Raw genomic sequence first — 15,130 nt, 5'->3', positions numbered from 1 at the left:
TCCTTGCTTACATTTTCTCTATTCCTCTGGTAGTTTTGCAAGGCATTTGAAAAAGCCAAATTACTGCTTTAATTTTTGAAGGCTGATATTAGAACTTTCGTTACTCCTGTTTTGTATTTTGTAAAAACACAAAGGCTGCAGGGAACTCTATAAAAATATTAGTAGTGGTTGTCTCACAGTATTGGAGTCATATGTGATTTCTATTTTATTTTAAATGTTTTTATATTTGCCATAATGAACATATATTTTTATAATTAGAAACAAGTTATTTTAAAAATAAAATATGTAGACAGTTTAATAAAAAGATGTTAACAATGTTTTATACATGTTCTGTTATTTAGTGTGTTGCAGATTAGTATTTTTCAAATTTATTTTTGTTATCATCCCACTAAAGAACCTCTTGACACTTTTCCCCCCAATTGCTCTCCCCATATATGCTTATGTTCTGTATGTACATCTATGCTTTATACATAAAAGGAGTAATAACTCTTCTCTCTCTCTAGTCCAACCACTTTTTGTCCCCTTATGGGCAATATTGTCCCTGTTGAGAATGTATGCTGTAGACCTTCACATGTTTAAAACAGTACTATTTTATTTGACAGCATGTTTAAGAATTTGCTTAAAGAAGTACGGATCTATGCACAGAAGTTTATTGATCGAGGAAAAGATTTTAACTTGGAGTTGGCAATTAAAACAAGGATTATATCTGATGGCCTAAAATACTCTTTAGCTACTGGAAACTGGGGTGACCAAAAGAAAGCTCATCAAGCCAGAGCTGGAGTATCTCAGGTAAAGATGTCGACTATGATTACAGGCCTGATTGCAAAATGTTATGGGACTAACAGATTCTTTCATTCGTTAAATATAAATTATTTTGTTTTTTCCCCCCATTTGGTCAGATGTAAGAGCATTGGAGACTATTGAATTATGAAAATGAAATTTTTCTTTTTTTAAAGGCTTTATTGTTAAAAGTATTACATATGTTCCCTCTTTTTTCCCCATTGACCCTCTAGCCCACCCCATTCCCCCTGAAATTTTTCTTAAATTAGCTACTACTATTACTAATAGAGTTTTGGCGTGCATCAAAATAGTTAATAAAGTAGAGTAGCCATTTGGAAGGTGAGATAGTCCATGTTAGTGAAATTTTTATGTCTTAAAAGCTTCATATTAGAAGTTGACTGAGGAAAATATAACACTGATTTCTAACACTGATTTCTTTGTTGGCTGGTCGTATGTACAGGAACTGCAATAGCTACTCTTAGATGGAATAATGGGGGAATGTTTCACAAGGCACTTTAATTTTTTTCTATTTATTTTTCATAGAAGATTGAAAATCTATATGTATATGTCTAGCTTTATGGAACTTTTTCTTTTGGATCTTGGCCTCTGCCTTTTTTTTTTTTTTAAACTAGCCTGTATCACCTGGTTAATTTGGCATTCAGACACCAACTTCAAGTGCTTGATTCCTAGAAACCCAGAGGCTCTGCGAAATTCAGACACCAACTTCAAGTGTTTGATTCCTAGAAACCCAGAGGCTCTGAGAAATAGCAAAGTTAAATTTCTAGTTCCTTTTAATTTAGTAAGGATTTATTGAGTATACTTGGTGTTTGTGATGCTGGATTCACAAACACGAATGAGATACTATTCTAGCTTTCAAGGAGCTCACCATCTATCAGAGGAGACAGATTCATCTGTACACAGCCTACTAGGCTGTGGGCTGCATTATGATAAATGCCACGTTGCCAGTTCAGTTCAGTGGATGGTTATTGGAACTTTTGATGAGCCAGTCACTGTGCAACACACTTGAGTTGCACACGTGAATAAAACATGATCCCTGATCTGCAGTAATTTACCATCTGTACTCATAGATAGGTGTAAACAGATAGTTACAACATGGTGCAGTAAGTAGTATAATGAAGGATGTGCACAACCTGTCTGTGGGAATGCTGCAGAAAATCACTTTATGCAGCTTGAGAGGGTGAAAAGTCTTTCTTTAGCAAGTAACACCTAGCTGAATCTTGAAGGGTAATTGGGAAATAGTCCAAGCCTGGGAGGAGTGGAGAACCAGTGACTCACAGGAAACTTGGAGAAAATTTCTTAATATCCTGAACAAAGGGATGGAGAAAGGAATGAGTGAATGTAGGAGGAGCTAGAGCAGTCTAGGATTTTCAACTCCAAGTGGGAGAATTAGAAAGATGAGGTTGGAGAGGGGAGCTGGGAACAGCTCATTGAAGGGAATGACATATTCATTTTTGATTTTTAGGTAAAGTCGCAGTAATTGGCAGTGTGGAGAAAAGATTTGAGAATATTCCACTTGGTGGGAGGAAGATTGTTGCAACAGGCTTAGTGAGAAATAACTAGGGCCTTGACCAGACTGTCTTGTAGATGGAGTCAAATGTGAGAAATATTTAGGAAGTGCATTTTGTAAGACTTCGTGATTGATTAGCTAAGTGTGGCTTGGTGGTTGGATGTTGACTTATGAACCAGGAGGTCATGGTTCAGTTCCAGGTCAGGGTATGTGCCAGGGTTACAGGCTCGGTCTCCAGTGTGGGGGGTGGCTGGTCGGTGATTCTCTCTTATAATTGATGTTTCAGTCTCTCTATTCCTCTCACTTTCTCTCTGAAATCAATAAAAAATATATTGGAAAAAGAAAACTCCATAGAGTACAGAAAAGGGAACAGTTCTTCCTGGAAGTGGGTCAGATGGCTTTTGTAGAGGTGGTAGCATTTCAGCAAGCAGAATAGAATGGGGAAGTGCATTCCGTTCTGTGGCAATAGCATGGACAAAGGTGTGGAGGTGAGAGGGTGTTTGGCAATGTTGATGAGTTTAGGAGTTTGGAGACTGGTAGGGGAAGGTCCTTTGGAACTTTGTTGAGAAGAATTTTAATGTCATGCTCCTCTCTAGTTGGTGGGGAGCTGTTTTAAAATTGTGTAAATGGGTGAGAGATGTGAACATATCTGTTTTAATCTGTAACTAGGAGTATAGGTTGGGGGGACATTGCAGGGACTTGTGAGGTGTTGGCAGTAGTATAGGTAAGAGGTAAGGGGCTAGTGTATTTCTGAGACATTGGGAATGGAGGGATTGGGGTTTTGAGAAAATTTGAAAATAGAATTGACAGGATAATGTTTATTGGTGTGTGATATGAGGAAGTTAGAGGCAAAACTATTTTGAGATTTCTGGATTGGAAGATTAAGGGAAGATGATGCCATCAACCATGAGGGGAGACTTAGGAAGAGGAAGGAGGTTTGGGTTGTTGTAGGGCTAGGGAAGATAGTGATTTGTTATTGGGTATATTGAGCTTGTATTGCTTACTCTGTATGCCTCTAAATGTTACCTTATAAGTATTACCTTGCTTAATATCCTGTAAATTTTGAATCTCCTTGTTGGATTTAGAGGTCTCAGCCTGGAAATTTTGAATCTCCTTATTGGATTTAGAGGTCTCAGGATGGATTAGAGATGTCTGCTATGGTCAAAGGAATGTGAGTGGATAACTTGATGTATGCCAAGTACTGTTTTAGGCACTGGGATGCAGAGAATAAAACAAAAATCCCCACCCTTGTGTAACTAGTGACCTAGTGGTTGGAGACAGACCATAAAGAAAACATGTGGTATGGTGGTATGTTAGAACTATATATTAAATATTTACCATTCCTGTTTAAGTTATGGAAGTTATGGGGGTGCACAAGATTATCCAGGGAAAGATGGAGAAAGGAGGGATGGGCTCAATTTGAAGCTCAGTGGATTATCTGTAAAAATATGACTTTGCCTCATTCTAGTATTTGCCAAAAATGTGATAGTTTTACAGAAATGCCCAAACTTAAAAGATTTGCCATTGTGTTGTAGGTATTAAACCGCCTGACATTTGCATCTACTCTTTCTCACCTGCGTCGTTTAAATTCTCCAATCGGTAGAGATGGCAAGCTGGCAAAACCAAGACAGTTGCATAATACGTTGTGGGGAATGGTGTGTCCTGCTGAGACTCCAGAGGTAATGCATAAAAATTTGTGTTCAGAACAAAGAGTCTGCCAATAATTATATAGGAGATAATTATTTTCAGAGTGAGTTTTTATGTAATCATGTAGTGTGGTTTAGAACTAAGATAATTTTGTTCTTAGAAAGTAGAAGTAAATCCTGAAATCAAATTGAAGGAAAAGTGTTTATGGAAAATCATTTTGGTACTTACGCTAAAGCAGTGTGGCTAATACTTTGTTTGTCATTTTAAGGGCCATGCTGTAGGACTTGTGAAGAATTTAGCCCTGATGGCTTATATTTCAGTTGGATCTCAACCTTCTCCAATTCTGGAATTTTTAGAAGAATGGAGTATGGAAAATTTAGAAGAAATTTCTCCTGCAGCTATTGCTGAGTGTGTATAGATGTAATTTTTAAAAAAGCTATTATTAATCTTTGGTTATAGCTTAATATAGAGTTACTAAATGCAAAATGCTTTTGGTTTTGTATTTTAGTGCAACCAAGATTTTTGTTAATGGCTGCTGGGTTGGAATACATAAAGATCCTGAACAACTTATGAACACTCTAAGGAAATTGCGGCGTCAGATGGACATCATTGTGTCTGAAGTAAGAGTCTTTAATTAATAGGCCAGGATCTGTGGGTTTTCTAAACAGGGAATAACACTAGAGAAAATTATCTTTGTATTGGCGTCTTTCTTTAACTGGTTTCTCTCTAATTGTAAACTACATTGTCAAAAGTGTAGGTAATGTTTTGATCTAAATTCAATTAGTAAAAGGTATTTCTTGCTCTAAGGCTTTAGATATATGCTTCTAAAAATTTGACATGTAAATTTAAGTTATTAAATTATATTTTAGAACTCAAATTATATTTTAAAGTAAAAGGAATTTTTTTTGAGGATCTTTTTGTAAGGCTGACAACAATGCTTTTAAAAGGAATAAGCACGTCTGATTCTTTGTCTAAATCCAGAAATTTATACCAATAATAGACAAATATGTAAATTGATCATACCTCTGTGATGCCCATAGCCAATCAGGAGTGAGTATGCAAATTAACCCGACAAAGATGGCGGGCCTTTGGGCAGCGTGCACGCGCTGAGCAGCCAGGGGTGGGGTGGGACACCCACCCATGCTCTGCGTAGCCGGGGCGACTCGGAGGGTGTCCCCAGGACCCTGCCCACTTCAAGCCTGTGGCCAGCGCACGTGTGCTGGCGCTGAGTGGGCCGCGGTCCCTGGGACGCCACTGGAGTGTCCGGTCCTGTCAGCCCCGCCTGGGGGCCCAGGTGGCTGGAGATCGCAGTCCTTTTGGTTTGTGCAGCCCCTGGACCTGAAGCGGAAACCAAGAGCGCAGGGAGCACCAGGAATTCTGGGAATCGTAGTTCTGGTGGCAGCCCCTGGACCGGAAGCGGAAGCCCAGAGCACGGGGAGCACCAGGAATGCTAGGAATTGTACTTCTGGTGGCAGACATGTTGTGGGATTTCCTAGACACTAGAGCAAAGTGAGTCTGGAGCAAGTTACTGTTGTGGGTTGGGGATGGAGGGAAAGCAAAGGTGAGGGACATAAGTAAAGTCAGAGTGTCGAGGAAAAATTAAAGGGAAGATATCCTGCAACTTCTAGGAAATCTCCACCAATGGAGCAAAGAAAAAAAAAAAAAGACCTCTATTATTCTGCGAGCACCAAACCAAACTGGGTTGGGGTCTCAGACATTTCACTCATATGATTGCAAAGACAGACAGAAACTCCCGGATTGGAGAGGGCTCCCCTGAGGGCTCCCAGATTGGAGACGGTGCAGGTCGGGCTAAGGGACCTACCCCCCTCCCGTGCACGAATCTTAGTGCACTGGGCCCCTAGTTCATTCATAAAGAGAGATACACCTCTAATAGATTGTCATATTTAGTTGGGTATTGAAATACTTTGGGATAAGGATGGATTTAAAAAAAAAATCATTAAAATATAGTATATACCTTATTACTCTCCAAAATAGGACTTTTGCTTTTAGTGTACTGTATTAGGGATATGGCTCAGGCTTTTGATTCTCCCAAATCTACCCTTGGGGTCTGTTTAGGTGAAAGTGGACTTGAAAGGAAACTACAATACACTTAAGCCAATAGTTGGCCATCTTTTTACCTAGCAAAGCAGAGAAGAGAGTTTTGTGGCTCCAGACTTTACTCTAGAAGGCAGACACCCTAGGTTTTGACCCAGGCATTTCACAGCTTGAAGGCAGGAAGAGCATGTTTCATTTGAGGGCAGGCAGGGCTAAGAGAAAGCCTAAGAAACAAAATTGGCTGTATTTTTATGATTGAGAACTTGGCTAATGCCATGTTTTTCTGCTGAGAGCCTCCTTTAGATTTTCTGTATTCTCTGAGGTAAAATTAAATTCCTCATGCTGTTTTAGGCCTTTTTACTTTCAATGGGCCCATACCTTAAACCTGGAATATTTCTGCTCCCTGTCCCCCAGTGGCTCCTCATAAACAGGCTGAAAGGAGAAAGGTAGCTTATTATTTTTTCAGGTAAATCTCACTTATTCTGCAAAACATATATTAACACTCATCTCTTTCAGGATACCTTACCTGACCTCCCAGTTTGACTTAGATCAAGACAGACATTTTCTATAAAGGCCAGATATTAAATATTTTAGGCTTTGTTTACAATACAGTGTCTGTTGTGTATTCAACCCTGCTGTTGTAGTGAAAAGCAGTCACAAAATGCGAACGAATAAAAGTTTATTTACAAAAATAGATGGGAGGTGAAGGCAGATTTGACCTCTAGGCTGTTTTCTGACCCCAACATTAAGATGTCTGACTCACGCACTACACTATTAACTCAGAGACAGGAAATATGTCTTACTGTGACTGTTATTTTCCACTTTGAGCATGGTGCCTGACATATAGTAGATTTTTTTTTTTTCTCCAGAGAGGAAGGGAGAGGGAGAGAGAGATAGAAATATCAATGGTGAGAGAGAATCATTGATTGGTTGCCTCCCGCACACCCCCTACTGGGGTTCAAGCCCGCAACCCTTGCATGTGCCCTTGACCGGAATCGAACCCGGGACCCTTCAGTCCGCAGGCTGACACTCTATCCACTGAGCCAAACCAGCTAGGGCATATAATAGATCTTGAAAGTTTGTTGAACATTATAAATGGACCTGTGTAGGCACTTTAGAAGTTGTCTGGTACTTTTTCTTTTCCTTCATATTTTCTGATAACCAGAAGTTCTCATTTTACCCATTCCTAACTTGAATCATCTATTAGGCTTGTTGGGCTTTCCTGTCAGTAGTCCTCTGTATACCTACAAAAGAACACCTGTTTCCTTTGGAATGTAAGATACTGTTTGGCCTTTGGGAGGACACACTCAATTTATGTCCTCCTGGTAAGTTAATAGAGCTATATTCTACTAGGAATTCTCTAAGGATTCAAGGCAGTGCATTGAAAGCAAGGTCTTTTCTGGGACTTGAGAATGCCACTCGTCATGTTTTGCTCATAGACACAATGTTTCTCCTCAGATTGTTTTCTAAGGACAGGAAGTGGGCTAAGAACTTGGAACATTTTCTTTTTATTGGCTTTGACTCTAGTTTTGAGGAACTTGATGTTTTTGATAAAGCTTTTATTATTTTTACTATTGTTTTTAAACTGAGTAATCCAGATCTTTTCCTTTCTTAAATAGACCCAATCTTTTCTTTAATAAAAGTATCCAGATGTGATTTCACTTTTTTTTTTTTTAAATATATTTTATTGATTTTTTACAGAGAGGAAGGGAGAGGGATAGAGAGTTAGAAATGTCGATGAGAGAGAAACATCGACCAGCTGCCTCCCGCACATTCTCCACTGGGGACGTGCCCACAACCAATGTACATGCCCTTGACCGGAATCGAACCTGGGACCCTTCAGTCCGCAGACCGACGCTCTATCCACTGAGCCAAACCGGCTTTGGCTGATTGCACTTTTTAAAAGTACTTTTGTGGAGAAATAATAGCAATCTATGTTTCCATTTTTCAACTCATTGGCAATTTATTTCATAGTTGACTTCCAAGATGACTAGTATATATTAGATTTAGGCAATTCACTTGAAAATCTTTTTTCCTTTTGACTTACTTTTTAATAAATGTATGTGTACTTCAAGTTCTGCAGTGCTTTTAATAATTATGTTCTTTATTGAAAATTTTTGATATTGTCTAGGAATATTTAGCACTATTCAGTAGAAATACAATGTGAGCTACATATTCATTAAAAATTTTTTTAGTTGCCATATTATAAAAGTAAAAAACAAGTGAAAATAATTTAAATAATATATTATTTGACCCGATACATCTAAAACATTAAAATTTCAATGTATATTCAAAATGAATATTAACGAAAGTTTTTACATTTTTTTTCTGGTACTACCTTTGAAATGCAGTGTTTAGTTTATACTTACAGCCTGTCTCATTTCCCATTGGTCACATTTCAGGTGCTCAGTAGTCACATGTGGCTGGCAATTGACTACTGCATTGGACGGCTAGACTGTAAGCCAGGCGTCCTCAAACTACGGCCCGCTGGCCACATGCGGGTGTTTTTGCTGTTTTGTTTTTTTACTTCAAAATAAGATATGTGCAGTGTGCATAGGAATTTGTTCATAGTTTTTTTAAAACTATAGTCCGGCCCTCCAACAGTCTGAGGGACAGTGAACTGGCCCCCTATTTAAAAAGTTTGAGGACCCCTGCGCCATTTGTCTAATAGGTGACTGGGAGGAGTCAAGCTTATTCCTGGGAAAGTATTGTCAAGGCAAAGTGATACAGGGCTGGTTATTGAAAGGTGACAGAGTGAAGTATATGTGATTATAAAAGAAACAAAATAAAAAATTGTCATTTACTAGTGTTTGTGATACCTGAAACAGTTTTTTATTTTACTTTATCTTGCATGACATTATTACCAGATGTTGTTGTTCAGGTCTATAATTAACAAGGTTAAATATTTATCCTTTATAAAATTTTACATTATACCTAGTCTTTTAATGTATTAAACAATGGTAATCTATTAAGATTTGTCCATTTTATTTGACAAGTGGGTACTCCAGGAATTCATTAGGAGCTTTATTGTATTTTTAGCTAAGCCTTAATAATAGAGAAAATAACAGTCCATGCGACTTTTGTTTTTTTACATCTAGGTTTCTATGATCAGAGATATTCGAGAGAGGGAGATTCGGATCTATACAGACGCAGGTCGTATTTGTAGACCACTTCTGATTGTGGAAAAACAAAAGCTTCTTTTGAAGAAGAGACATATTGATCAATTGAAAGAGAGAGAATATAACAACTACAGGTAAGTACATGCAGTGAGAAAAAAGTTGAGATACAATTCACATACAATAAAATTAATGATTTTCAAGTATATAGTTCAGTGGTTTTTAGTATATTCACAAGGTTGTGCAACCATCACCACTATCTAATTCCAGAATATTTTCATTGACCCAAAAAGAAACTATTCATTAGCAGTGATATTTAAAAATATACATATTTTTTATTGATTTCAGAGAGGAAGGGAGAGGGAGAGAGAGATAGAGAGAGCGAATCATTGATCGGCTGCCTCCTGCATGCCCCACACTGGGGATTGAGTCCGAAACCCGAGCATGTACCCTGACCAGGAATTGAATCCTGACCTCCGGGTTCGGAGACTGACGCTCAACCACTGAGCCATGCCAGCTGGGCGAGTGATATATCCTATCTATCTATATATATAAAAAGCCAGTGAACCGTAATGCCAGAATGACCGGTCACTATGACACCCACTGTGGCCAGCAAACCGGCTGATCAGGGGGTGGGGCTGGTGGCCAACCTCCCGCAGCCCCTCCCCTGGGCTGGCCCGCCCCCCCCCCCCCCCCAATAGGACTCTTCCACGCTCATTAATGGCAGTGTTGGCCAGCCAAACCTCGCGCCCCCCTGCCGTCCCCCCTAGCCCCGCCCCTGATCGGCCCACCCCACCACGATAGGCCTGCAGCCCTTTCCCCTGGCTGGCCCTGCCTCTGATTGCACCCCCCACCTCAACAGGGGCAGGGCCAGCTGGATAACCTCCCGAAGCCCCTCCCCAGCTGGCCCCGCCCCTGATTGCCCCACCCCAATAGGGGGCGGGGCTGGCTGGCCAACCTCCTATAGCTCCTCCCCCCCGCCTGGCCCCACCCCAGATTGGCCCCCCCCCCCCGACCCCAATTGGCCCCCTTGTCCTGATCAGGGGCAGAGCCGGCCGGCCAACCACCCATGGCCCCTCCCTCAGGCTGCAGGCCCCTGATCGGCACCCCCAACCCCAATCGGGGGCGGGGCATGCTGTCCAATCATTCGTGGTCCCTCCCTCCAGCCTGCCCAGCCCTGATCGGCCCCATTTGGGGCTAGGCCAGCCGGACCCCACCTGTGCATGAATTCATGCACTGGGCCTCTAGTACTAGTAATAAGAAACCACAGTCTCTTCTATGCTTTTGGGATACTTTTTATTAGGTAGAATGCCTAGTTAAAAGAGTTCAGGAATTAAGGAAATTAAGAGAATTCTTCTTTTTTAGTTGGCAGGATCTTGTGGCCAGTGGGGTAGTGGAATATATTGATACTCTAGAAGAAGAAACAGTGATGCTGGCAATGACTCCAGATGATTTACAAGAGAAAGAAGTAGCTTATTGTTCCACATATACACACTGTGAGATTCACCCATCAATGATTCTTGGTGTCTGTGCATCTATTATTCCATTTCCTGATCATAACCAGGTTGGTAGCCATTTTTAACTTCTTGTGAGGAATTAAGGGAAATAGAATAAAAGTTAGAGATTAGTCTGTAGTTTTTAAAGAAAAGCCTTTTAATGAAAGGCTGCAAACTCCTATAGAATCAGCATTTAACATGCTTATTCTTGTGTTTCATTGTTAGAAGCCATAATTAACTATTCCAAAGGGTTATCACTTACCTTTCAGAAAACCCCCCAGAAACTTTACCAATCCTTCTGATTTATGTCATAACCTGTAGAGCCTGTTCTTTTAGGAATAATTACATTTTTATTGATTCTGCTGTTCATTTCTACCTTTAGTCCCCTAGGAACACTTATCAGTCTGCTATGGGGAAGCAGGCCATGGGAGTTTATATCACCAACTTTCACGTCCGTATGGATACATTGGCCCATGTTCTCTATTATCCTCAAAAACCGCTTGTGACTACACGCTCTATGGAATATCTACGATTTAGAGAGCTGCCAGCGGGTATGTTCAGTTTTGTTCTACATTTTTTAAGGTCCTGTCATGCTGAAGGCACTTTTCTGGGTGCTTGGGAAGGTTAATAAAATGCATATGACATAGTCTCTTTTTCCATGGAATTTATAATGTGGTGGGAAGCATGAACACAAATAAAAATGTAGATATGTCAAAAGTGTTATGATGGAGATACAGGGTTCTTTGGTAGCACAGAGGAAGGGAATGATGTATTCTTGTTGAAAATCTAGAGCCAGTTTCACGGGGAAGGTAGCATTTTAGACTAAAGTTGATGAAAGGATATTTGAATTTGAGAGAAGGTTTCAGCAGGGCCTAGATCCAGGAACACATGAGATATGGAACAGTCAGTAGTCATGTCCTTTTAATATGACTGAAGTATAAGTGCATGTGAGTAAAGCTTGGTCTCACAGTGTGGAGGAGAGCAGGTTGAATTTCATTTTGAGAATGAGGACCTTTTTGAGCAAGGAAGTAATACAATTAGAATTTTATTTTAGGAATATCATGTGGCAGTCATCTGAGGAGTAGATCAGAGTCAGATACAATATTAGCACAGAGGTAATTTAGAGGTTTTTGCCTCGGTCTAAGTGAGAAATGGTAAGGTCCTAAAGAAATGAAAAAGACTAAGGGGTGATACATGTTAGAATACACTTGATAGGACTTGTTGACTGATTGGATGTGGAACAATGAAGAGATGGTTCCGGGCTTGGGTGAGCAAGGAGAGAGAGGTACTATTAATAAAGTTGGCGCACATCAGAAGAAGGAAGAAGTTTTAGAGGTAAGATAAATTCAGTTTTTGACATGTTGATTTTGAGTTGCTACCCGAGTATCTAAGAAATGATCTTCCAATAGTGAGTTGCAAATATGGTTTTGAAGAAAGTCAGATCTAGAGCTGTTAAGTTTTTGATCTATTAATGGTAACTATAGATTACTATGAAATTGCTGAGGTTAAATTCAGAGTTAGAATACAGCCAGAGACAGAACTTTAGGCACCAGGAAAGGAAATTGGGAGAGGGGTTTTGAGACGTAGCTGATAAAAGAGGAGAATCAGGAGTTTGCCGGAGGAGATTCTCAAGGAGACTGGACAACAGGCACAAGGTTGCTGAGAAGCTTAAGGCTATGAGAGTGTTGAATATCAAAGGAGACAGCATAGTTCTTTGGCACAATTGTCTTGTTAGTATTATTAGCAGAATTTTGTCTTTGGGGGTAACATTTATTTAATAAAGTGTGCCTTGTAAGTAGTGACTTTAAATTATTAACTACAATAAAGGATCTAACATTTTAATAACAGATTCTCACAGGTTAGAGAATGATTTATTTTTAAAGTCCTCCACAAGGGGTTACTCTTGTCTAGAACAGGGGTCCTCAAACTTTTTAAACAGGGGGCCAGTTCACTGTCCCTCAGACTGTTGGAGGGCCGGACTATAGTTTAAAAAAAACTATGAACAAATTCCTATGCACACCGCACATATCTTTTTTTGAAGTAAAAAAACAAAACGGCAAAAACACCCGCATGTGGCCAGCGGGCCGTAGTTTGAGGACGCCTGGTCTAGAAAAACAAAATGATAGGTTTTCTACAGTACACTCATATCTTTGGGCTTACAGTGCTGTGTTTTCTTCAACATTTAGATACTAGTTTCTTTATAGCTAGAGAAGAAAAGAAATATAACTTAAGGGTTGGATTTGAAGTAAAATGTTCCTTTGGTACTGAGATGAAGTGTTTAGGGCATGGCTGGTAGGAACTATATGCCTTTTAGTTCTGTTATTATTTCATGCCTTAATCATGTTATCTATTTTAAAAGCTTTTATTTTGAGATAATTTCAAACTTAAAGAAAAGTTGTAAGACTAGTACAAATAGCTCCTATAAACTCTTCATCCAGATCTCCTAGTTCACATTTTACCACATTTGCCTTATTCTTTCCCTTTCCCTCTCTGAACCATTTGAAAATAAGTTGTAGACATGAAGCCACATCACTCTTTAATTCTTCAGTGTATGTTTCTTAAAACAAGGACGACTCCATACTGCAGTCTTCAAAAGCAGGTGGTTAACATCGATAACTCATCTAGTCAGTTGTTGCCAGTTGTGCTCTTAATGTCCTGTTTGGGTCTAGGATCTAATTTAGGACTGTGCGTTGCAATAGTTGCATGTCTCTTTAGTCTCCTTAATCTGGAACAGTTCCTTAGTCTTTCCTTGTCTCATGACCTTGATGTCTTTGAAGAGTTCAGGCAAGTTACTTTGTACATTATCTCTCAAATTGGGTTTGACTGTTTTCCCTCATAATTATATTCAGGTTATGAATTTTTGGCAGAATTAGCATGGGAGCGATGCTGTATTCTTAGTGCATCATAGAAGGCCCCATAGTGATTTTAACTTTTATCATGTGGTCAAGATGGTATCTGTTTCTCCACTTTTCGTTAAATAAAGTATTTTATACTTTTAGTAAGTAATAAGTCTTTTGTGAGGATACACTTTGAGGCAATGTAAATATCCTGTTCCTTGCCCAACTTTCAGCGATTAGCTTACCATGATGATTGCTGCCAAATGGCATTTTCTAATTCCATAATTTCTCCCATTTGGAGGCTGAAATTGTTCCAGATTTTCCAGTGGGAGCGTCTTGAAGATAACTCCTCATTATTCTTCAAGTACTTCCTTACATTTTGCCTCGGCTTGTGCTTTCCTCAGCTATTTCTCCTTTTAGTAAGGATAGTATGTAGAAACCAGAATTTGGGTGTGAGATATGCTACATGTTATTAGAATGTCATCTAAGTTCTCTCAACTGACAGAACTAGGAAAAAATATATATGCATATACTCCCATACACACCCTACTCTCTATTTTAAAAAAAAATGTTTTTATTGATTTCAGAGAGAAGAAGGGAGGGGGGAAGAGGGATAGAAACATCAATGATGAGAGAGAATCATCGATTGGCTGCCTCCTATACACCCCCTACTGGGGATCAAGCCTGTAACACCGACATGTACCCTGACTGGGAATTGAACTGTGACCTCTTGGTTTATAGGTCGATGCTCAACCACTGAGCCATGCTGGCCAGGCCTTTTCTCATTTTTATCTCTCTTCTTGCTGGGGTTCTTGTTCCAGCATTAAGAAGGGTTCAGCAATCTGGAGAAAGGCCGTGTGTAACTGAAGTAAGAGTCCAGAGACAAAAGATAATTTTGAAAGGCATTGGGGGTCAGAGGAGCTTTAATTAAAGGAGCTAAGTTCTCCTTGTCTCAGGACCCCTTGCTTTTTATTAACACAATTTGTCCTAAGGCAAGGTGGAGATATATACTTCAAAGGCCAGGGTTTCCATACAGAACATTGTCAGATTGGGGAATAGCCTACGGCTGTTCAGGTGTTTGGCCAGTAGGAGGCAATACCATGTAGATTAAGATGCCCTGAGCTGTCTGGCAGCAAACAATCATCTATTCAAATCTTTTTCAGGTTTGGGGAAATGCCTTTAGCCATTCCAACAGGCAATAACATGTGACTCAGCCCTTGTTGAGTCCCCAAGTTCCATCAACCTTTTGATGAAACTTGCAATTATGACATGCTGGAACTGGCTTCCGGCATCTACTAGAGGCCTGGTGCACGACATTCGTGCACGGGACGGAGGAGGGCCGGGGGGCAGGTCCCCTCAGCCCAGCCTGCGCCCTTTCACAGTTCGTGAGCTGTCGGTCGGACCACCAGGGGGCAGACACTCACTGCAGGAACTGCTGTGGAGAAAGGAGAGACTCTCGCCACCACTGCTGCGCTTGCCAGTCATTAGCCTGGCTTCTGGCTGAGCAGCGCTCCCCCTGTGGGAGTGCACTGACCACCAGGGGCAGCTCCTGCATTGAGTGTCTGCCCCCTGGTGGTCAGTGCGTGTCATAGCGACCAGTTGTTCTGCAGTTTGGTTGATTTGCATATTACTCTTTTATTATATAGGAGGATATATCAAAGAGTCATGAGT

At 40.2% G+C, this 15,130-nt stretch overlaps 1 protein-coding gene across 1 annotated transcript in view; it reads left to right on the top strand.

The window, feature by feature from the left end:
• The window catches only part of POLR2B (RNA polymerase II subunit B), a 45,714-nt gene that overhangs the window by 18,881 nt on the left and 11,703 nt on the right, over positions 1-15,130 (top strand). The window contains exons 10-16 of the mRNA XM_079770758.1: positions 603-789; positions 3,844-3,987; positions 4,224-4,363; positions 4,464-4,575; positions 9,109-9,263; positions 10,492-10,690; positions 11,005-11,173. Of these exons, the coding sequence (XP_079626884.1) occupies positions 603-789; positions 3,844-3,987; positions 4,224-4,363; positions 4,464-4,575; positions 9,109-9,263; positions 10,492-10,690; positions 11,005-11,173 (1,106 nt within the window). The remainder of the gene's footprint in view (positions 1-602; positions 790-3,843; positions 3,988-4,223; positions 4,364-4,463; positions 4,576-9,108; positions 9,264-10,491; positions 10,691-11,004; positions 11,174-15,130) is intronic.

This window comes from Cnephaeus nilssonii, assembly GCF_951640355.1.
Source record: "Cnephaeus nilssonii genome assembly, chromosome: 1".
Classification (NCBI taxonomy): Eukaryota; Metazoa; Chordata; class Mammalia; order Chiroptera; family Vespertilionidae; genus Cnephaeus; species Cnephaeus nilssonii.
The sequence above is the reverse complement of the archived record's forward strand: the minus strand, read 5'-3'. Positions and strand labels throughout refer to the sequence as shown.